Source organism: Larus michahellis, chromosome 23 (genome assembly GCF_964199755.1).
Source record: "Larus michahellis chromosome 23, bLarMic1.1, whole genome shotgun sequence".
In the NCBI taxonomy this organism is placed as follows: Eukaryota; Metazoa; Chordata; class Aves; order Charadriiformes; family Laridae; genus Larus; species Larus michahellis.
In genome coordinates this window covers 3,910,421-3,932,281 of record NC_133918.1, presented here as the reverse complement: position 1 = coordinate 3,932,281, position 21,861 = coordinate 3,910,421, and the positions used below count along the sequence as shown (strand labels likewise).

The window sequence follows — 21,861 nt, the reverse complement described above, 5'->3', positions numbered from 1 at the left end:
TTACCTCACCTCCGTACCCTCTGGCCCTGGTTTTGAGACCTCGGTGTTCAGATATTGCAGTGGAGAGTTGCTTATCACCCCTGAGTCGCTTTCATTTTGATCTGTTTCAGGTCTCTTGAGGGTTTTTAAACTCCAGTTTACTTGCTAGAAGTACTGGGAGTCCTTCATTATGGTGCTTAGCCTCCTGCAGCCATGGGCATATGAGTCTGGAAGACTCCGATCTCCAGGACAGACACGGGTTGGAACACGCTGATTTTATTTATTTTTTTGGAAGCAAGTCAATCTGATCACAGCAAAACATGTTATGTGGCTTCATACAGCAGTACAGGCACGCCATAGCAAACACGCTTTACTTTTTCCACGCCGAATTAACGTACAACCAGAAGGGTGCCTGTCCCTGTGTGAAGCTCAAGCGCAGCTTTCGTCCCTTCCCTCACTCGCATTCACCCGCCATCCATCCTCGCACACACACGCGGTACCGCCGGGGGTAGCAGTGCTGGTAGCGAGGGCCCTCGGCCTCGTTCCTCTTGCTACCGTGGAATTGAGCTGCTGGAAAAATCCAACCCTCTTGTTGAAGAGCTGCGGAGCGGAACGGCTCATGGCTGCCTCTGGCTCTTCTTTGGCTCAGTTAGAAACCGTTCAGCTTCGGGTTTGTGTACCTTTAAGCGACTCTGCCGAGATGCGTTTCCGATAGTCTTGCAGAGCTCTGGGAACCAGAGCCCAGGCTCTCCCTGTGCTGGAGGCTGATCCTCTGAGGGGTCAAACGTCTGGTTGATCGCGTGGCTCTACACTAACGAGGCGCGTGTAACCCCCCGGCCACCCCTCAGTGGATCTTCAGCTGGAACGTCGCTCCCGCTTGGCTTCCTTGGCCTCTGCCCTCCCCTCGCTGTCCCCTTGGGGTGGCCGCTCTTGACGCGCGAGCGGAGGGAGCGAGAGAGGAGCTGGCGTCCAGCATCCCCCCCGAGGAAGGGGGTGGCTAATTACTAGAAAACAGCTTTGGATTTGTGCAATTGCTCAGGAGCCGTGGGCTGCGCGTCGCTCGCGTGCGAGGTGCCCTTGCTCTGTCCCTGGCCGGGCGCGCTCGGTCCCTGCTGGGCCAGGTCTGGTGGCACGCTCGGCAGTGACGGCAGGAACGCAGCCCAGGCGCAAGCAGGGGAACAGAAGGAAACAGCTTTCAGCTCTTTTTAAACTTAAAATTACTTGTTTCTCTATGCTTCAGTGCAGAAAAGTCTCGTAGCTTTAAAAAAAATATATTTCAACTGGTCTTGTTTGACCCTTGAAGTTCCTTTGCCAGCAGAGGTAGTGGGTTCATGTTGACGGGTTATCTCTTTACAAAAAAAAAGAAAAAACAAAACAAAAAGCCTCTGACACTGGCAGGGGCTGGGACTCGGTTCGGGCTGTGACGGTCCCAAGGAGGCGGCGTGTCCCCTTGGTGACCTGCTCCCTGCCCAGCTGCACTCGGAGCCAGCCGGAAGAGCAAAGGTGCAGTCCTGGACTCGCAGCTTGGATTTTTGGAGACGGATTTTCTATCAAAAAACCCCAAAACCCTGAGAGATCAGGCAACGCTCGGGACCCTGCAGCCAGGAAAACCCCCGAGGTTGCTCACAGCCTGCGGCTGCTCTTTCCATGGCTCCTCCAGGTAGAAAAATGCCCGTAAATACAAGCAGCAACGCGAAGCTCGTCAGGCGAGCCCGGCCGGGCACGGCGCCGGCTGAGCCCTCCGGTGCTTGGAAGTGCCGAGGCAGTAGATGCGTGGCCGGACGTGGGGTGCCCGCTACAGTCAGTTAGAGACGATAAATGTACCTGGCAGGGCCCGGCAGACGGTGCGGTCGTGGCCCTGCAGCCGAGGATGGCTCCGCGCGAGATGGCGCGGGTGGATTTTACCCGGCTGCGCTGAACCCAGCGCTCCTGCGGCCGCGTCCCCTTCCCGGCGAGCCATTCCCTGCGCTGGTGGAGCCTGGTGCTCGGCGTTGTCCGTCTGTCCGAGCCTGGCTGCAGTGCCCTTCTGATGGGGACCTCTCCCTGTGTCACCTCCTCTCCCCTCCAGCCGCAGCCAGCGAGGGTGATCGGATCTCTGGACTCTTCCTACCTCGTTTTCTGCAGCAGAGGCGTGGGATTAAGGAGCGCGGCAAAAATTAAGCCTGTGACCCGGCACGGGCACAGCAAAGCCCTGGGTTCCTTCCCAGTCTGGAATAAGCAGCGAGGGGGCTCCAGGCTTCAGCTCCTTCCCAAGAAACGCGGTTCTGGGCTGCTGGACGTGATGGCTCCCCGCAGTCGGGGCAGCCTGGCCCGACGTCCCCTGTCGGGAGCCGAGGAGCTCGGGGGGTTTGTGTGAAAGCTCCAGCCACGGAACAGGGAGGACTTGCCTGCAGCTGACACACCGAACCCCCCCGAGCTGCCCGGGGCTCCGTGCCGGCCCCCCCACCCTCGCCATCGCAGCTCTGCGCATCGCTACGCCCGGGCAGCAGCCGCGTTCTGCCCCTTTGCCCCGTCCCAGCGTCCGCGGCGCTTTTGTTGGGTGGCTTAGATAAACCGGGGCCGCCCCTCGCCACCCCCTCGGCTCCTGGCTGCCAGAGACGGGGCAGCGGCGGGCGAGGGTGTGTTGTTGGACTGGTTTGTGTTGCGGTCCGTGTCGGCAGTGGAGAGGCAGCTCTCAGGGTATTCTTCTGCGTCGCTTTGCTCTTCTCCCGGGGGGCTGCGGCAGCGGGGAGCGCTGCCCTCCGCGTCCGACTGCCCCATGCTGCAGCTCCGGCTCCGCTGCCCCTCGCTCCCTTCGTCGCAGAACTGAGCGTCGTCCGTGCTGGTCTCGCTCTCCTGTTTCCTGAGATGGGTTCCTGGGACCCCGGCGGTGGCCAGCAGCTCCCCGCTGTCCTCCAGCTCGGAGTCGGAGTCAACGGAGCGGTCGCCGGACTCTGCGGGACAGAGGGAGCCCGGTGCTACGCTCTCACCCAGCACCGCGGCGCCAGCGAGAGCTTTGCTCAGCAAACTCGTGGTCTTCAGGGACAGGGGAAGGACGTTGTGTTATTGCCACTGGTGACACCCCGGACCTCCCAAGAGACCGGCGCCCGCTGGGGAGGAGCCACCTTTCGCTTACCTGCAAATGAGTCGGTGCCGTAACCCAAATTCCCCTTCTCCGAAGGCAGGTCGGGGGCGCTGCCGGGAGGAGCTGCGGGCTGGGAGCCTCCGCTGGCCTGGGAGGAAGAGGAGCAGCGGTGAGGGCGTGGAGGAGAAGGCACCTCTCTCCTTCACCGAGACACGGTGCCAGAAAATGTTTGGTGCAGAAATGCCGTCTTTTTGTCCCTGTGTAAAGGTGCGTAGGCTCCATCCCCCCACCCCCTGCCTGTCACCTACGGAAACTGTTCTTTTGGGGCAGAAAATCACTCACAAGTGGAGTGGGGATGCACGGGGGGACGGGGAGGGGGTCCAAAGAGAAGGGCAGCAGCGTTGGCCAGACCCGTACCATCGTGGGGCACGGCAGGGATGGGGAACACCCTCGGTGCAGGGCAGAGCCCGAGGCCGGGCACCGCTCAGGAGGGAGCTGGGGGTGCTGGGGCCGCGGGAGGGGCTGCCCCGGCTGATCTGCTCCAGGTTTCGAGCAAAGGCAGGGTGTCTCGGTCGGTCTGCGTCCCCTCGGGGTGCTCCCTGCCCCGCAGGCTCCTACCAGGTCCGAGCAGCCGGCTGCCTCCTCCTTGCTCTCCGTGGAGTATTTGCTGGAGTCGCCCAGCACCGCGCTCTCCTTGTTCTCAAAGATGGTGGAATAGAAGATGATGAGCGCCTCGACGATGCGAGCTTGGTGGGGATAATCGACCAGCGAGGACAAGGAAATAGTGGCATCCGTGGGCCGCGGGCGCATCAGCGTTGGCCCGAAGACGATGCCCAGGTTGCTGGAGGTCATCTTGTTGTCCTGCTCCACTTCCACGATCCTGGGGAGGAGGAGGAGGAAGAGGAACTCGTGAGAGGAAGCCGGGAGAAGGGACGAGCGGACGGGCAGGGCTCACCCCGCCTGGTGTCTCCAGGCTGGAGGAGATGCTGGGCCGGCAGCAGGGGACATCCCTCTGGTGGCACACACCAGCTTCGGCCGAGAATTGGCTGCAGCCGCGGATCTACCTCCCTGCTCCCGGCAAGGGCTGGGCTGTCGCCGCCGCGGGTGCGGTGGAGGAGGCTGCGCTCACCTCCCCATCTAGGGAAGAGAGGGAAGGTGCCCCCAGCACCCACACGGGCTCTCCTCACCTTCTCAGGTGCTGCAGGAGGTACTGCAGCGTGGCCATGTTCTCCAAGGGCAGCTCCTTCAGCAGCTCCTTCAGCTTCAGCACCAGGTTCGCCACCACCTTGTCGGTGTCGGCTCCTCTGTCCACCAGCTCGGGGCCCCCCTTCCCGCTCTTGCCCTTGCCCTCGCCGCCCTGCAGGCTCTCCTTGGCCAGCCCCATCAGCTCGTTGTACATGCGGAAGGGCATAATGGGCTCCGGCAGCTGCAAGCAAGAAGAGGGGAGGTGGGCGCCGGAGAAACGTTCCTCCCGGAGACCTAGACCTGCCCGGTGCCGTTTCTTACAGCACGGAAACGTTTCCAACGCCTGCAGAGCACGCAACCTGAAGGGAATGTTTATTTATCCGTCCCCTGAAGCGTGTAAATCCAGCCTCATTTGTCCTAGACAATTAGCAGCTGGTGAAGTTCAAGCAAAAAGCAGCGTTTAATCAGCCCGTGGGTGCTCCCAGCTGGATGGATCCCTGCGGGCCCAGGTTAAAGGATTCTCCTTTTTTTTTTTCCCTAGGAAAGCCCCAGGATGGGCAGAGCAGCAGGTTCCCCAGCGGCGGCGGGAGAGAGGAATGGAAGAGGACGGGGGTGGATTGTGGTGGGGTGGAGAAGGCAGGACGCGAGCGGCGGCGCCTGCAGCAGAGGTGGGGCTGCGGTGAGGTGGAAACTCTTGCTTTGAAATTTGTACGAGGCACCCAGAGCGGCGTGTTAACTAATTGCTGGGTTTGCCGGGCTGGCGGGGTTTTCGGAGCGGCTCAAACGGATGGGTTTGGGGACCAGCAGAGCGGGTTCCCTCCAGCCCAGCGCTTCCCAGAGGGGCTTTAAACCCATTTCTCCGCAGTGAGAGGTTGGGTCATGACTCAAGGACTGATCCTTCCTCTCTTTCCACTCTGCTTTTTGACTCTGGAGAGACCGCAGAGGCGGTTCAGAGCCCCTCAGTCCGTGCGGGGACCCGGGGACCCGCGGCCCAGCCCGGTGCTGGCGTTAAGGCACGGGAGCCCCTCGGGGGGGTTCCAGCAGCGCCGCAGGAGAGGCAGCAGGAAGGAGTTAAGCGGGGAGGCTGCCATGCGAAGGAGAAGCTGCTTCCTCTCCTTCTGCCTTGTGGTGGCGGGTTGGAGGATGTGGGTGATGCCGTTTGCGCTGCCAGTTTTTGAGTTTGCGTGTTGGCGTTTGCTGGGGGTGGAGAACGGCTGTGAGCTGGGCACAGCGCCCGGCTGAGCCCACCAAGGGACACCCGAGGGACACAGCACCCATCTGAGCCCACCATAGGGACACCTGAGGGACACAGCGCCCATCTGAGCCCATCAGAAGGTGACCTGAGGGACACAGCGCCCATCTGAGCCCACCATAGGGACACCCAAGGGGCACAGCACCCATCTGAGCCCATCAGAGGGACACCCGAGGGACACAGCACCCATCTGAGCCCATCAGAGGGACACCTGAGGGACACAGCGCCCATCTGAGCCCATCAGAGGGTGACCTGAGGGACACAGCGCCCATCTGAGCCCACCATAGGGACACCCGAGGGACACAGCACCCATCTGAGCCCATCAGAGGGACACCCGAGGGACGCAGCGCCCATCTGAGCCCGCCATAGGGACACCCGAGGGACACAGCACCCAACTGAGCCCATCATAAGGACACCTGAGGGACACAGCACCCAACTGAGCCCATCATAAGGACACCTGGGGGACACAGCACCCATCTGAGCCTATCATAAGGACACCCGAGGGGCACAGCACCCAACTGAGCCCACCATAGGGACACCTGAGGGACACAGCACCCATCTGAGCCTATCATAAGGACACCCAAGGGACACAGCACCCGTCTGAGCTCACCACAGGGTGACCTGAGGGACACAGCACCCAACTGAGCCCATCATAAGGACACCCGAGGGGCACAGCACGCATCTGAGCCCATCATAAGGACACCCAAGGGACACAGCACCCGTCTGAGCTCACCACAGGGTGACCTGAGGGACACAGCACCCATCTGAGCCCACCGCAGGGACACCCCAGGGACACAGTGTGACGGGGAGACGTGAGCTCAGCCCCGGCCCTGCCGTGCAGAGCGACCTTTGCTGGATCACTCACTTCCCCTTTCGCGTCGCTGGTTCCCCAAGGGCGAAGGGGAGGGAGGGTTTGGTGCTTCTGCACGTCGCCGGTGGCCCGCGGGTGCCGCAGCCATGGCAGCCGCCTTGTGCCGGGGCTCCCCGAGAGCAATAACCCCACGGTCGGCTCGGGGGAGGCTCACGGTCACATCCCCACCGTTGACCCGCTCCCGGCTGGGGGGGGACCCCTCGGCACCCACAAATCCTGCCCGGTTCGTGCGGAATCGCTCCCGCCAGAGACGACCCGGTGACGGCAGGTCTGGTTGGGGACAGTCAGTTCCTCTGGGCACCTCTCCCCCGCCTCCCCCCAGCAGGAGGTGGCACCGGCACCCTACCTGTCTCAGGTAGAGCTTCAAGACGTTGCTGATATCATGAGGGGAGGCCTGGGAAAGCTCCACCAGCTCTTTCCCATTCTCAAATGCCTGGCAAAGCTTCTCCACCCGGGTCTTGACACCGTTAACCCGGTAGATGCCCTGTAAAAGAGAGAAAAGCGGAGTTGGGGGTGAGGAGAGATGCTTCTGTTCATGTTTGCGTGAGACAGTGAGCTTCTACCTCCCACTCCCTCCTCCCGGGGCTGGAAATCCCTCTCAGAAATCGTTCTGGGACATCCCCTTCCAGCTCAGGCGTTACTGTCATTCCTGTTTCATAGGAAAGAGGGAGGTGAGAGAAGTGAGTTTCTGAGCTCAGAGTTTGGGGCGTCAGGGCCAAGTTTATCACCCGGGACTTTCTGGCTTCCTGCCTCCAGGAACGTGAAAAGAGGAGCCTGTTGGGTTTCCCGGCGAGGCGGGAGAGGGGGTCCGGAGAAGGCAGCGGAGCCAGATCAGCTGAAGGAGAGGGAAGAGAGAGCGCGTCACCTTGGTTTTCAGCGCCCGCTTCTCTATCTCCGAAATGCACTTCTTGATGATGAAGGGGATGCCATCCGAGCTGCTCTGAGAAGCCTTGGTGAAGTCTTGCCCGAAAAGCTGCAGCTTCCCTTGGAGCTTCTTGTGCCCGCACTGGATGGCCAAGGTTTCCAGACACTTCTTGTGGCAGGCCAGGTAGCACTGGAAAACACGGGGAAAACGCGTGGAGATGGGAGACGGCACCACGGGACAAGTCGAAGGGCAGCCCCCGAGAGACGCCAGGCGTCGCTCGGAGAACGAGGGCAGAGAGGAGAAACACCTTTCTTGGAGCCGCCGCGGGCCCACGCAAAGCGCACGGACCCCTCCCCAAAGGAGGAATGTCTCCCCAAACACGGGCTAGGGGAAGTAGGGGGTGGTCCTGCCCCAAAGGTCACGCTGACACCTCCGCGTAGGCTCAGGCAAGAGGGAAGTTAGACCTCGCGGCTGTGGTTACACCCGGGGTTGTGACCACGTCTGTGTCAGAGCCGCCGGCGGGGTTTCCACAGCAAACCTGTGACCCCCGGGTGGCGAGCGGCACGGCGATGCGCTGCCGCGGAGCGGGTGGCTCTCGCCTGGGGACAGGGGGAATCGCGGGACCGAACGCAGGGGAGGTCACCCCCTTCTCGGGACACGTCCTCCACCTCTTTCCAGCCACCTCCTTCCCTTCCCGCTTCTCCCAGCTTTACCTCCTCGCATTCTGCTCCCTGGAAGTAAACGTAGCTGTTGCACTCCCGGCATTTGGAAGGGGCGCGGAGCTTCCTCAGCCGGTGAGTCTGGGCAGCCTTGGACAAGCCAACGTTTCGGAAGGGCCCCGTCGGAGCCGTCATCTCTGGGGTCATCCCGTTGATGCCTACGAGCAGAAGGCAAAGAACCGCAGCTGCACCCTGGCTGCTGAGGAGGTACCTTCAGCAAAGCTGGAGCAGAAGGGTCTCTGCCACACAGCAGATGACCAGCTGGGAGCACCAGTTCGTTAGCGGCATTACGGATAACTGGTACCCTGAGGTCTACAGCCCTAGAGTGTCTGTTCCCACTGGTCGGAGCAGAGCTCATCCCTTGGGAAAGGAAACGCTACTGGGCTCCTCATGGGGCCACAGCCAGGTATCCTCCCAGCTGTTGTTCGGTTTTTCCTCCGAACAACAGGGTGACCATGAGCCAGCGATGGGCCCTCGTGGCCAAGAAGACCAATGGCATCCTGGGGGGCATCAAGAAGAGCGTGGCCAGCAGGTGGAGGGAGGTCATCCTCCCCCTCTGCTCTGCCCTGGGGAGGCCCCATCTGGAGCGCTGGGTCCAGTTCTGGGCTCCCCGGTTCCAGAAGGACAGGGAACTGCTGGAGAGGGGACAGCAAAGGGCTGCCAAGATGCTGAGGGCACTGGAACACCTCTCTGAGGAGGAAAGGCTGAGGGATTTGGGGCTTTTTAGTCTTAGATCTTTAGATCTTATCAACGCTGATAAATACTGAAAGGGGGGGTGTCAGGAGGATGGGGCCAGGCTCTTCTCAGTGGTGCCCGGGGCCAGGACAAGGGGTAACGGGCACAAACTTGCCCATGGGAAGCTCCATCTCAAGACGAGGAGGAACTTCTTTGCTGTGAGGGTGGCAGAGCCCTGGCACAGGCTGCCCAGAGAGGTGGGGGAGTCTCCGTCTCTGGAGACATTCCAACCCCGCCTGGACGCGTTCCTGTGCCCCCTGCTGTGGGTGACCCTGCTGTGGCCGGGGGTTGGAGGAGATGATCTCCAGAGGTCCCTGCCAACCCTGACGTTCTGTGATTGTGTGATTAATTTGGGAAAAGCCAGCCTGCAGTTAGCGTGGCCGTGGCGCGTGGGCACGCAGCTGGAGCCCCGTGTCACCTCCCGCGCTGCCACCTACTCTGCTCGAAGGGGGTGGCGTTCTCCTCCTTCTCCTCCAGCTCTTCGCTGGAGGACATGGTGCCATTGGAAGACAGCCGCTGGAGTTTGTGGCTGAATTCACCTGTCAAAATAAAACCCGCGAGGTGGTGGGATTACTGGGGAAGCCGTTTCTCTCCTGAGAGTGCTCTGACGGTGGTGGCTGATCCCCATGGCGAAAAGTCGCCTCTTCTGTGTGGCTGGGGGCAGCTCTGGGGAGAAAATGAGCAAGCGGGGGGGGAGCGGGGGCTGTGTGTGCCCATCCAGCGCCCCGCTGCAGCCAGAGCAGGGTAAAGAATGGTGGTCCCTCGTCCCATCCCACCCCGTCCTGTTGGAGACTGGGCTCAGAGCAGTTATTTACAACACAGCGTTGTTACAAAGCAGACAAAAAGGAGAAGTGGCAGGTCCCGCCGAGCTCCGAGGCTCGGGTTTTAGGCTGACTGTATAAAAGGGGAAGGACCGCGCGCCCAGGGCTGGTTTCGGTACCTACCTGCGCTCGAATCCAGGCTGCTGTCGCCTTCAGTGACGGAGGTCGGCCAGGATTTGTGGACCTGGTGTCCTCTCCCACCTGCAGAGGAAAACGCATAGTCTGCCTGAGATCGCTTCCTGCGTTCAGCAGAGAAACGCGGGAGAAGGGCCTGGACTCCAGGAGACCCTGAAATTCCTGAAGGGAGCTGCTTGGCTTCCTGTTGGCAGGGTGGGGAAGGGGCTGGAGGGGTGGGGGTGCCTTTGGGAACACCATCCAGCACGGGAAAGAAGAGATGGGGAGATGGGGAATGGTCTTGGGAAGATGGGGAATGGTCTTGGGGAGATGGGGAATGGTCTTGGGGAGATGGAGAATGATCTTGGGGAGATGGAGAATGATCTTGAGGAGATGGGGAATGGTCTTGGGAAGATGGGGAATGGTCTTGGGAAGATGGGGAATGGTCTTGGGGAGATGGAGAATGATCTTGAGGAGATGGGGAATGGTCTTGGGGAGATGGGGAATGGTCTTGGGGAGATGGAGAATGATCTTGAGGAGATGGGGAATGGTCTTGGGGAGATGGAGAATGATCTTGGGGAGATGGGGAACGGTCTTGAGGAGATGGAGAATGGTCTGTTAAGCAGCACTAGCAAGAGTAACCCCCCCACACCATGGATCTGATTTTGTGTCCTTCAGGAAATTCAGCTTCCAGCCAGTCCTGCTCCTACAAAGAGAAGCCCCCTGGTACCCATGGAGGTCCTGCTTTGCTCCTGACCAGGGGAGGACGCCATCTGGCCGGGTTCTGGGAGAAACCCCCCCAAGCCTGGCAAATCAACCAGCACCTCCTTATCCATCTCCACCTCATCCGAGGTCTCTCCGTGTTCCCCCACTCCCCCACCAGCGGTGGGCTCACATGGGTGCTGTGTCCCTTGGGTGTCCCTATGATGGGCTCAGTTGGGTGCTGTGTCCCTTGGGTGTCCCTCTGATGGGCTCAGATGGGCGCTGTGTCCCTCAGGTGTCCCTCTGATGGGCTCAGATGGGTGCTGTGCCCCTCGGGTGTCCCTGCGGTGGGCTCACCTCTCCGCTCGGCCCCCACAGCCCCGCTCTGCTGCTCCTTGGCTCCCGCTCCTCCTTCCGAGACCGGCCCAGTCCCGTCGGAGCCGGCGTTTGGGGAGAAATCACTGGCGTTGAAGCTGCCCTTCCGCGTGCGCGTGAAGGGAGACCTGGCGGGCAGAAAGAAGGAGAAAAGGGAACGTCTGGGTGGATGAGAGGGAAGGACGCTTGAAAACATTCGTGGCTGCCCTCCGCCTGTCTTGGGGTTTACAGTCCGCTGCCTTAGGTACTCGAGAGCCTCTCTCATCCACGGGGGGACACGAGAGGAATTCCCAGCTGGTCCAGCCCCAGATTTCCCAGTAGGAAGCACGCTGGCGTCTGCAGGGGAGGGCAGTGCCAGCCCCGGGGAGGTTGTGACAGAGAAGGTGAGCGTGAACCAGCGCGGGATTCCCCCTCTGTCTCCTACCAGGCGTTGTGTGACACGTAGGGCTCAAAGTCGTACTGGGTGTCAGGCTCGTCCCCACGCTGCAGCTGCTTGACGTGAGAGGCGTACTGCTGCCCGGGGTCGTAGAGCTTGCTGCTCTCGCACAGCGTCTGGAAGTTGACGGGCAGCGGAGCCGTCTGCATGTGCATGATCTGGTAGAAGGAGATCGTGGCCTAAAGATGACGTAGAGAAAACCAGGCGTGAGCTTTGAGAGCCGGCATACGAGGAAGGGAGAGACGAGGAGCTCCGGGTTGGGTGAGAAATCAGGGGGACGGAGCGGTGCAGCCTCGAGCCTCGGCTTTTCAGAGCAGCAGGGAGTGAAGAGAGCTCATGTCCACCTGGACCTCAGCTGAACCAGCAGCAGCCAAGCCAAGTTCGCTGGGGAGGCAGCTCTGACCCTCTCCCCAGCAGGGCACGGCCACCCCCCGGCCCTGGGGGCCATCCCGAGCCAGCCCCGCTCACCGTCTTGATGACCTGGTCGCTCTGTTTGATCACTTCGTGGATCTGCCGCAAGGAGTTCACCTTGGTGTCCTCCAGCTCCTGCTTCTGGGTGTTGGCATCCGCGACACAGGTCCGGTACGTGGCCATCGCCTCTTCTGCCTGTGAGGCGGGAGAGGCAGGAGATGGGAACAGCTCATAGGGAAGGAGGACACCAAGGACATGGAGGACATGGAGGACAAGGAGGACACAAGGACAAGGAGGACATGGAGGACAAGGAGGACAAGGAGGACACGGAGGACAAGGAGGACACAAGGACATGAGGACACGGAGGACACAGAGGACAAGGAAGACATGGGGGACAAGGAAGATACAGGGGACAAGGAAGATACAGGGGACAAGGAGGATAAGGAGGACAAGGAGGACATGGAGGACACAAGGACAAGGAGGACAAGGAGAACAGCTCTCTGCATTTGGACCCCGTTCCTCTAGGGCCGTGTCCAAGAATCTGCAGGGATCTCGGTTCACTCCTCTTCACCCGGGGCTGTCCCTGTGCTGGGACACCGAGGACTGAGAAGGTTCTTGCCAGGCTCAGCCCGGGTCCGGAGCTGTCGTGTTCCTACCTTGTTCTTGGCTTCCTCTTCCAGCCGCCGCTTCTTGTCCAGGGTTTTGGTGGTGATGCTGCTGGTGGTGTTCTGCTGCTCTTCCTCCGCCTTCACCGCCACGTACTTGGCCTTGTCGTGCTCCTCGCTGCGCTGCATGTAGATCTGCTTGGCCTTGCGCAGGTTCACCTCCGCCTCTTGCTGCCAAGGACAGCAGTGACCCAGGGTGAGGACTGAGCTCCGCAAGGGCATCGTTACCTCCCGCAGCCTCCCCGGGGCCTCTCTCCTGGGATGATGCGCCCGATGCTGCTGGAGAGGGGAAGGAACCCACCACCCTCGGAGGGGAAGGTGTCACGGGTTCTCCGGGGCACAAACCCAGCCCGCGCTGCGTGGCTGGTACTCACCAGCTTCCTCTGCGCCCGGTGCCACTGCTCCTTGATCTCCTTCCTCCGCTTTTCATGCTCAAGGCGCCTCACCGTCAGCGGCTGCATCGGGAGGGAGAAACAGCCCCCCCCGCGGCTCTGAGCTAAACGCCCGCTGCTCTTCCCTTGGCAAAAGGCTTTGCAAGGAGAAGTTCCCCGGGGCGGTTGTTATCATTCCCCGGCACATCTGGGCTGGGTTATGGGGAGGGTTTGTCTCATGGACAAAAATCTCCAGCCTGGGAAGTGCCAGATGCCGTTTCCCTCCAAACTGAGCCAGCAATGGGCCCTCGTGGCCAAGAAGACCAATGGCATCCTGGGGGGGCATCAAGAAGGGGTTGGCCAGCAGGTGGAGGGAGGTCATCCTCCCCCTCTGCTCTGCCCTGGGGAGGCCCCCTCTGGAGCGCTGGGTCCAGTTCTGGGCTCCCCGGTTCCAGAAGGACAGGGAACTGCTGGAGAGGGGACAGCAAAGGGCTGCCAAGATGCTGAGGGCACTGGAACACCTCTCTGAGGAGGAAAGGCTGAGGGATTTGGGGCTTTTTAGTCTTAGATCTTTAGACCTTATCAACGCTGATAAATACTGAAAGGGGGGGTGTCAGGAGGATGGGGCCAGGCTCTTCTCAGTGGTGCCCGGGGACAGGACAAGGGGTAACGGGCACAAACTTGCCCATGGGAAGTTCCGTCTCAAGACGAGGAGGAACTTCTTTGCTGTGAGGGTGGCAGAGCCCTGGCACAGGCTGCCCAGAGAGGTGGGGGAGTCTCCGTCTCTGGAGACATTCCAACCCCGCCTGGACGCGTTCCTGTGCCCCCTGCTGTGGGTGACCCTGCTGTGGCCGGGGGTTGGAGGAGATGATCTCCAGAGGTCCCTTCCAACCCCGACATTCTGTGAGTCTGTGTGATTCTGGGGGGGGGGGTGGGGGTGGTTTCTCCCAAACCCTGTATCTGACCCCTCAAAGGGGGTTAGGTTTGGCTGAGAGCTTGGGCTCATTGATCCGCTGAGGCCAGAGCAAAGCCAGGGAATGCCGAGCCCGAGCGGCGGCTGGATTCCAGTTTCTGGAAGAGCTGCCTGTGTCAGGAGGACGGTGGAGACCAGCAGCCTCCCTCCCTGCCCAGCCGCCGGGGAAGACCCTTCTGAGGTGGCCCCTCGTCCCCTCACCTGGAGGAAGGTTTGCTGCTGCAGGGTGTTGGCCGCCTGCAGAACCGACGTCCCGTGCTCCATGTCCTGCTCCAGCGCCAGCAGGTAGATGGACAGGAAAGGCATGCTGGTCTGCCAAACGAGAAAAGGCACCATCCTGAGCCCCAGCACCGCAGCGTGAACCGAAGGAGACGCATCCTCCAGTGCTGCGTTTGGGGAAGAAAACCAGAGGCTGGGCTTGGTCGATGGCTACTGGTAAAAGCCCCATCCTGGACCGAGACAGTGTGGTCACAGGCTGCCAAGAGGCTGCTTGGAGGGTTCAGAGGGGGCTGGAAGGGTCCTGTGGTGTCTCCTGCCCGGTGCCTGGGCTGCAGAGCAGGGGATGGGGCACATCTGGGGTGTCACCCTGCCTGGGCTCTCCCTGCAGGCATCTCAGCAGGGATATTGGCTACTGATGGAGGAGGGTTTGCAGGGTCTTGACATTATCCCTTGCTTTGGTGTGGAGGCGTGGATTTTGCCAGGCAGAGAGCTTTGGAGACGCTCTGAAGCTGGGTCACGCAAAGCGGACACTCCAGGGCTGCTTGTTCCCGATACAGCCCGGGCGCCGGGTGGCTTTAGGGACACGTGGACTTACCTCCTGACTGATGGTTTGCTTGCAGCTGTTTGCCATCTTCTGAAGCCCTTTGGCAAACTCCATCTCTGGAAGAAAAAGGTTGGAAGTGAAAAGACGTAGGAGACACTGGGGTCTCCCCGCTGATTGGGCTCCTTTGGAAAAACGAATCGGGGACGTCAGGAATGAAGGTCACCGCTGTCCTTGCAGTGGCTGCCTCCCTCGTCCTCCTGGACCCTAGAGAACCTCGACGTGTTCTGATGCTGCTCGGAGGAGTTCAGCCCCCGCCTCCAGTGAGGACCCCCCCCACCCCCCGCCGTCCTCCCCGTCCCCCCATCTCACCCAGCGTGGTCCTTTTCTCCAGGTATCCGATGAGGTCCTTCATGTACTTGGAGATGTTTTTGGCGTACTGGAGGGCAGCGTCTACCCCCCCCTCGCAGCGCTGCAGCATCACGTCCACTTCCTCGGCAGGAGGGCGGCCTGTGATGGGACGGCGTGGGGGGGGAAGGTGGGGGGAAAGAGGAGCCATGGGGAAGATGCTGGTTCCTGCCGGCCTTTCTGCTCAGCCGGGTACCCCCCCACCCCCACCCCTGCACCCCAACCCTCCTGCTCACCCGCGTCGTAGCTCTCCATGCCCGAAGGCAGGCCGTCTCCTCCAGGCCCCGGGATCCCCCCGTAGAGGCTCTCCATGGACTTTGGGAGTTGGGAAAGAAAAGGGAGTGATCAGACAAGAGGAAGGGGAGCGGTTGGAGGGGTTGGTGGATGGAGGGGAGGGAGAAACCCGGAGCTGCTGGAGCTTTTCTGCTAATGCTGGAAGTCTGCTGTGCCCAGCCTGGGGCCAAGAGCTAACGGAAACGTCATCGGAGAAATACATTGCACACACCAGCCCAGGGCAGAGCTACGGAGAGCAACCAGAGCCCTGTCGACAGAGCTGCTCCATCCCTTCCCGAGCCACCTTGCCCTTTGGATCGAGCTTTTGTCCAGGTGGCTCTTCCCCTCCTCGGGATGGCGGCGAGGGCGGGAGCAAGCAGGGAAAGCCTCCACGCAGCTCCGCCGGGCTTGGGGGTGGGCTGGGAATCCCACGCCTCCCAAGCTGGCGCATCCCGAGACCCGCGTGACGGCAGCGGGCGTCGCTCACCTGGTTCTGGTCGCTGGGTGGGATGGAGAGGATGGTGCTGCTGTCCACCTCCCCCATGAGGAACTCGGACACGCTGCGACGAGAGGAATACGAGAGGGCTCAGCAAAGGGGGGACAAGCAGGGCTGTCACCCAGCAGCACCCGACCCCCATCCAAGGCACCGGGCGAGGGCCGGGGCGGTGGGAGCTGAACCACTGGTTTCAGTGGGGACCAGCACAGCTCCACGTGATGAGGTCCTGGTAACTCCGGTGGGGGAGCAGAGCTTGGCCCAGCGCTGAAGAGGGGCTGGGAGATGGACCCTGCGGGCTCGAGCAGGCTTTGGGGGTCCCTCCTCGGCGCTGGGGGAACTGCTGGTGCAGGAGTGAACCTGCCCTCCCCATGGGGTCTCCCCAGTCCCAACCCCTCTCCCCCCCAACCAGCCGCCATGGGGCTGTGTGTGGGCGAGGGGACGGGGCGAGGGGTGGAGATGTGTCCTGGCTGGTGGGGATAGTGGGGTCCCTCAGGGGACCTTCTCCCAGGGACGGCTGGGCAAAAGCCCCTTACGTGCTGCTGAAGGACACCGCGATGGTCTCCACGGCCTTCTCGAACTCCCGCTTGTCCGTCTCATTGTTGGATTCGTAATGGAAACCTGGAAATGAGGAAAAGCGGGAGCCCTGTCGCCACGAGCACCCGTCCCCGTCTCCGGCAGGAGAAGGACCTGCCGGTCTCAGCTCTACCCCGGGGCCGGGTCGGGCTCGAGAGAGCAGTGGGGAGGAGAGGACCGTCCCCATGGATGGTGGACTTTCCCTAGTGCGGTGACTCTGCCGTCACTCCCGGGACTCCCCTGCCACCATCACTTGGTTCGGGTCTCTGCTCGCTCCCGTCACCCAGCGCTACCTGTTCCTCTGCCCCCCTCTCCCACGGCACCCCCAGAGCCCCCCGCTCTCCTATGGCACCCCCAGAGCCCCTCTCTCCCAAGCAGGACAGCATCTTCCAGGGGGGGCTCTTGCCCACGGCCGAAAGAGGAACCACCGGCAGCAACGGGAACCAGCACCGATGGCCCAAGGGACACTCGTGGCACCCCGGTGCCTTTTGGGTTGGCTCCTCTGTCCGTGCCCTGGTGGGGGGCTGGTAAAATGAGCCCCCCCACACTGCGGTGAGGGGCTGGAACTGCCCCCACCCCTCTGCCCCGGGGACGTGGGGTGCCTGAACTCGCTCCATCCCGGCCCCACGTGGGGCCAGCCCCACGGCAGACCTCCTGCCACCCGCCACTAGGCTTCCTGTCCCCTCGCCGTTGCTGTTCGGTGTCCAGGAAGCGGCGCGGTGACGCAAAATGTTGTGCTCTGCTTGCGGTTAGCGCAGCCGTCCCCCTCCCCGCTGGTGTCACCGCGGGCAGGAGGTGGTGCCCCAGCCAGGATCCGGGCTCCGCGGACCCCGCTGCCGTAAACACGAGCTGCTGCCAGGAGCGGGAGCCCGTTATTTAAGTGTTTTTTCCCGCGGCTGTGCTTGGAAACCCCCAGGCGGGGATCTGGGCTCTGTCATTTCTGACACCACATCATCCTTAAAACCAAAGCACAGCCAGGAGGCAGTTGATGACTTTGCCCTCTCCGCCCATCCGTGGGGCAGCTCCGCTCCTGGCAGCCCCCGCTGTGGCCTCCCCAGGCCCCACACATCCCGGCATGGGTCAGGAGGGGAGTGGGACAGGGGTCCCAGCCCCATCGTCTCACCCTTGACTTTGGAGATGAGGGTCCCGGCGGCTGTCAGGGTCTCCAGGGTGTTGAGCAGCGGGTATTTATTGATGACCTGGCGCAGGATGCGCAGGGTTTCGCCCAGGCACTCGTGGGCCAGCGGCCGCTGCGGCTCCTTGGGGTCTGCGAGAGAGGGGGGCAGGGGCTGAGATGCTGCCCCACATCCCTGCCCCGCGGGAGCCTCCCGTCCACCCTCCATCAACCACGTCCTGGGCAGGGTCCCGCCAGGCTCCCAGACCGTGCAGCCCATCCCCGTGGCTTCGGGGCTCCCCGGCATGGGGACGGCTGCATCCTGCTTATCCGGCACCTCCCTGTCCCCGCCGGGGCTGAGCTGGCCCTGGTGTCCCCCTCCCGGCGCAGCGGCAGGCCCGGGGCAGCCCGACCTTTTAGGCATTTTTTCCTCAGTAGTAACTTTTTCCCTTGAAAGCGGTTGGGGAATTTCCTCCTCGTTTCCTTCCCTTCCTCCCCGCCGGCCGGCCGGGCGCTCCCGGCCACTGGGAGGGATGTGGCAGGGCTGTCCGGCGGCTGTCGCCCAGCCAGCCAGGCTCACCGTGTCCCGTGGGGTCCTTCCCTGGGCACCATCCCCTCCGTGGGCTCTGGCCACCAGCCCGGGGGTCCGACCCCGCTCCGCACCGTCCCGGGGCTGGGGCTGGCAGCCGTGTTAGGAGGTGCGGAGCTCCCGTAGGGAAGCGCTGGGATGGGAACCTGTCACGCCAAGCTCGGGATTGGAAAGGGATTTTCTCCGCTCCTGCTCCCATTTCGAGGCCCCTTCCAGAGTGGGAATGGGGCTGGGAATGGAGCTGGGAACGGGGCTGGGAACGGGGCTGGGAATGGGGCTGGGAATGGGGCTGGATGGGTGCGGAGGAGAGATGGATTCTCCAAAACCACATCTGTGTCCTGCGGCTCAGCCCTGGGCTCCAGCCCCAACCTCTCGCCGTCTCTTTGCCGCCCCGGGGATGGCACCATCCCAGCTGTCCCAAACCGGCTCCAGCGATAACCCCGCGTGGGGACACCAGTGGGACGGTCCCCGTCAGGCTCAGGGCTGTGCCCTCCCTGCCCTGCAATGCCCAAAACTCGGCAGGGAGCCAGAGGCATCGCCCCCCCACCCCCCCACCCCCTGGCTGCCATCCCGCTGTCCCCCTGGCAGTGCAGCCCCCCGGCCGCGTTCCCAGGGGCCCGGCCGTGGATCCAGCCGTTTTCCCGGGGCTGGGCGCTGCCGTTTTCCACGGCGAGTGGGGATGCGTCAACATGTTTGCAAAACCAGCGCTGAAAACATGCCATCATGTGACACGCACCACCCCCCCCCGTCCCCGCAGCCCCACCTCGCCGTGGGGACCACGAGGTCCCCTCCGTCCCCTTCTCCTCCGTGGGGAGGGTCACCCACCCGCAGCCCCCCCCGGCCCCACGCCTGCGTTGGGGCATCGTCCCCATGCCACCAGCCGCCCCGGTGAGGCTGGACCGGGGAGTCGGGGGGCCGTGGGGCCGTGCCCGGTGCCCCGCGGGGCTCTGGGGGCCCTGGCAGGCAGCTGGCACCGCCGCGCTGTAAACAGGAAAGCGGGCGGATGAAAATAGCTCGCAGGCAGGAAGCCGCGTTATCCTGGCTCCGAGCTCCCGGCAGCCACCCGTCACCTTCTACCCACGGCCACCGAGGCTCTGCACGGTCCCCCGGGGGCTCCGGTCCCCTCCTGACCCCGGCAGAGACCCCTAGCCATGGGTCCGGTCTGTCCCTGGGGAGGGGATGCTCCTGAGCCCTCCCCGCAGCGGTGGGTGATGTGGGGCAGCACTAGGGCTGGGGGGAGCCGGGGGCATCCTGGCACTCACCGTCGCGCAGCACCACGTCCCGCAGGTTCTCCAGGGCGTCGGCGAAGCGGGCCACATCTGTCAGCAGCTGGGAGATGTCCTCCGTGTCGATGAAGGGGCCCTCCCCGCCGTCCATGGGGCTGTAGGACGTGGGGGTCTTGTGGCCCTTGGGCACGGCCCTGGGGACGGAGGCGGTGAGGGGGAAGCCGGCGGCGCTGGCATGGCGGCTGAGGCTGGTGGGGCGCTTCAGGGTGCCCACGGCGCTGGGGCTGGTGCTGAGCTTGGAGCTGGCGGGGGGCAGCTCCCCCAGGCCGGAGCCGGGCGCCTCCAGGCAATCCTTGCGGGAGAGGTCCTGGGGGAGCAGGGACGAGCGTGAGCCCCCAGCTGGCATGGCCAGTGCCACCCCAGCTCGGGCAGGGAGGTGGCAGCACCCCGAGATCCTCCGTGCCACCAGCCTGGAGGGACGGGCTGTTGTCTGAGGGACTGCTAGTCGTGCTGTGCCTCAGTTTCCCCAGTTCTGTATCCCAGCAGAGCCCGAGGATCCAGCCCAGCTGCGCTGCGGGGATGAGGCGTAGCCCTCCCGGCATTCCCAGCCCTTTGGGGACTCGGGATGGGGATGATGGGGATGGGCTCGGAGCCAACCCGCAGGGCAAAGGCAGATGCTCCGCCAGCAAGAGAACAGCCCGAGGGGGTAGCGGGTTTGGGTGCTCCCTGCCCCTGTCGTGCTGCTGCCCCGCAGCTGGCATTGCCCGGGGCTCCCGAGCTCCCAGTGGATTCACCGGGGGTGTCACCGGAAGCATCAGCTCCGAAACCACGGGCCAGGAGCCGGCTTGGCCACCCCGCCTGCCCCCTGTGGCCCCCACTGGCCCCCGCCAGCCCCTGTGGGTCTGGATGTTTTTTGGGGGGGGACCACACAATGGCACTGCCTTGCCCCCACCAGCACCCACCGCGCTGGAGCTGCCTGTCCCCGGGGCCTGGGGACCCCGGCACTGCCAGGCGACAGCAGGATTGGGCCCCACACGTCCCTTCCTCTTTTTCAGCCCGTCTCGTCCCCAGGTCGGGCACAGCCCCCGCCCTGCCGGGGATGGGGACGGCGCGGGGGGACACCTCCGAGGCCACTCTCTGGAGACTTGGCAGATATTGTACGGACAGAGGGATCCCCCGATTTCTCAGGGTAAAATTGCCCCGAGGGAGGGGCTGGTACCGGCACCTTCCGGGGCCACGCACTGCGCTGGGGCCACACACCCAGCGAGGGTCCCTGTGGCATGGGGAGGGGGCCCGCGGCCACCCTCGCCCCTCCAGCGGCTCCCATTGGTGACCCTCAGGGACCCGGGTGTGACACGAGTGTGCCGGGTCTCAGCATCCCTGGCCGAGCGCTGCCGTTTGGCGGGGCCGGAAGCCGTTTGGTACCGAGGGGGCAAACACCGAGCGCCTTCCCCTCGGGAGCCACCCGGGAGCACGAGGCTGCCGCGGGCGAGAGCGACGCGGGGCAGCTGGACCACCGCGGGGCTGCGGGGGGGCTGCCCCACGGGCCCCCACCCCAAAACGGCTGGGGCCAACCCAGCCCTGCAAAACCTGTCCCCATCCCCGCCACGGGGCGCAACGGCCCCGGAGACCCCGGTCCCTCCCCGTGGGGGGCACCCGGCCGTACCGTCAGCCGCACGGCGGGCGCGTGGGGCAACGAGTCCAGGCAGCGAGTGGGCGAGTGGGCTTTACCCGTCCGGCGGCGCCCCACGGAGTAGGGGCTGTAGCTCTTCCTCCCTGCCGCCCGGCCGAGCATCCCTCCGTCCGCCACCCATAGGCCCCTCTCCCGGGGAGGGGGTCGGGGACGGGTGCCCCTTGCTAAAGAGCCACGGGCGGGCTCTCGGGCCCCCCCGGCCCCGTCTCGCCGTGCCCGTCGCGCCCCATGCTCTGCAGGCTGGGGCGCAGGCGCGGGGCGGGCAGTGCCAGGGTGCTCAGAGGAGCCCTGACCGGCCCCATGGAGGCGAGACGCTTCCTCCTGCACCCCCCCCCCAGCGCCGGGGGGTGTCCGAAAGTAAATAAATGCGTGGCAGAGCCGAGGCACCGGGGCTGGCTGAGCCCGGGTGTCCCCCGGCTCCTGCCCCTGTCCCCTGGACAGTTTGGGGGTTTCTCTGCCCTCCCCAAACTGCCGGCCGCAGCCCCCGTGGTCGGGCTCCCCTGCTCTTTGCCGCAGCCCCCCATTTCCCCCCCCGGCCCCGCTCACCCTCCCACCTCCCCAGGTGGCTGCTCCATCCCCTTCATCTGGGGCAAACCTCCCCCCCCAGGCCCAGTGAGCAGGGTCCTTCCTCAGCTCTCTCCTCCTCCTCGCAGACCCCCTGACCCCCTGCCCCACAGCTCTACCCAGCGGCTCCGTGGGCACCGTGGCCCCATGGCCCCAGTGGCCCCGCGACCCCCAGCCCGCCGTGGGGGGACGTGGGACACTCACCGGCAGGGTCTGCGGGACAGGGCTTCCCGCCCGGCTCTTCTTGGAGATGGAGGGGGTTTTCATCAGCTCCCGCTTCTTCCGGGAGAACATGGTTCCCGGGGGCGGCCGAGCCCCGGCGCTCGGTGGCCCCTGGCTCGCTGCAGCCGTGGGGCCTGGCTGCCGCGCTCCTCACCGCGCCGGCCACATTCGCCGGGGCGAACTGTCAGGAGGGCGCGTGTGACGCCGCCTTATTTCCTCATCGGCTTCGCAGGCGAACCTGAAACAGGAAAAGCCAAACGCGCACCCGGGGCGCGAGGCCGGGGGGGAAGGGGGACCCCGGCTGCCCCTGGGGGGGTCTCGGGCCCGTCTCTGACCCCACAGAGGGCACAGAGGGGACGCCGGCGCTCTCGGGATGGTGGTCTCCCGGCGGCCATTTGTGTGTGG

At 63.7% G+C, this 21,861-nt stretch overlaps 1 protein-coding gene across 3 annotated transcripts; it reads right to left on the bottom strand.

Annotated features, from left to right (window-relative positions):
• Positions 1–74: 74 nt before the first annotated feature.
• On the bottom strand, positions 75–21,637 carry ARHGAP45 (Rho GTPase activating protein 45). 3 transcript variants are annotated; one of them, XM_074565497.1, is made up of 23 exons: positions 21,439–21,637; positions 19,014–19,344; positions 17,172–17,315; positions 16,009–16,093; positions 15,467–15,539; positions 14,943–15,021; positions 14,671–14,808; positions 14,353–14,417; positions 13,740–13,850; positions 12,569–12,649; positions 12,186–12,365; positions 11,587–11,724; positions 11,107–11,297; positions 10,665–10,810; positions 9,615–9,692; positions 9,108–9,209; positions 7,930–8,093; positions 7,217–7,405; positions 6,698–6,835; positions 4,231–4,469; positions 3,662–3,923; positions 3,095–3,191; positions 75–2,912 (listed from the first exon to the last, which is right to left on the bottom strand). In XM_074565497.1, exons 1-23 carry the CDS (start codon positions 21,526–21,528, stop codon positions 2,524–2,526), a joined length of 3,510 nt encoding a protein of 1,169 aa, XP_074421598.1. In that variant the 5' UTR covers positions 21,529–21,637; the 3' UTR covers positions 75–2,523. The 3 variants fall into 3 exon arrangements, with proteins under 3 accessions (XP_074421598.1, XP_074421596.1, XP_074421597.1); XM_074565495.1 differs by lacking the exon at positions 21,439–21,637 and adding an exon at positions 20,644–20,899; XM_074565496.1 differs by lacking the exon at positions 21,439–21,637 and adding an exon at positions 20,644–20,899 and having other exon boundaries at positions 11,143–11,297.
• Positions 21,638–21,861: the final 224 nt, after the last annotated feature.

What these genes read in the sequence shown, in the direction of transcription:
- ARHGAP45 (XM_074565495.1), bottom strand. Translation starts at nt 20,772, where the DNA reads ATGCTCGGCCGGGCGGCAGGGAGGAAGAGCTACAGCCCCTACTCCGTG. An exon ending in TGTGGGGGCCGAGCGGAGAG is followed by an intron (nt 9,693 to 10,664) that starts GTGAGCCCACCG and finishes TTTCCTCTGCAG; the next exon opens with GTGGGAGAGGACACCAGGTC. An exon ending in CAGCCGGCTGCTCGGACCTG is followed by an intron (nt 3,192 to 3,661) that starts GTAGGAGCCTGC and finishes TCTTCCTCCCAG; the next exon opens with GCCAGCGGAGGCTCCCAGCC.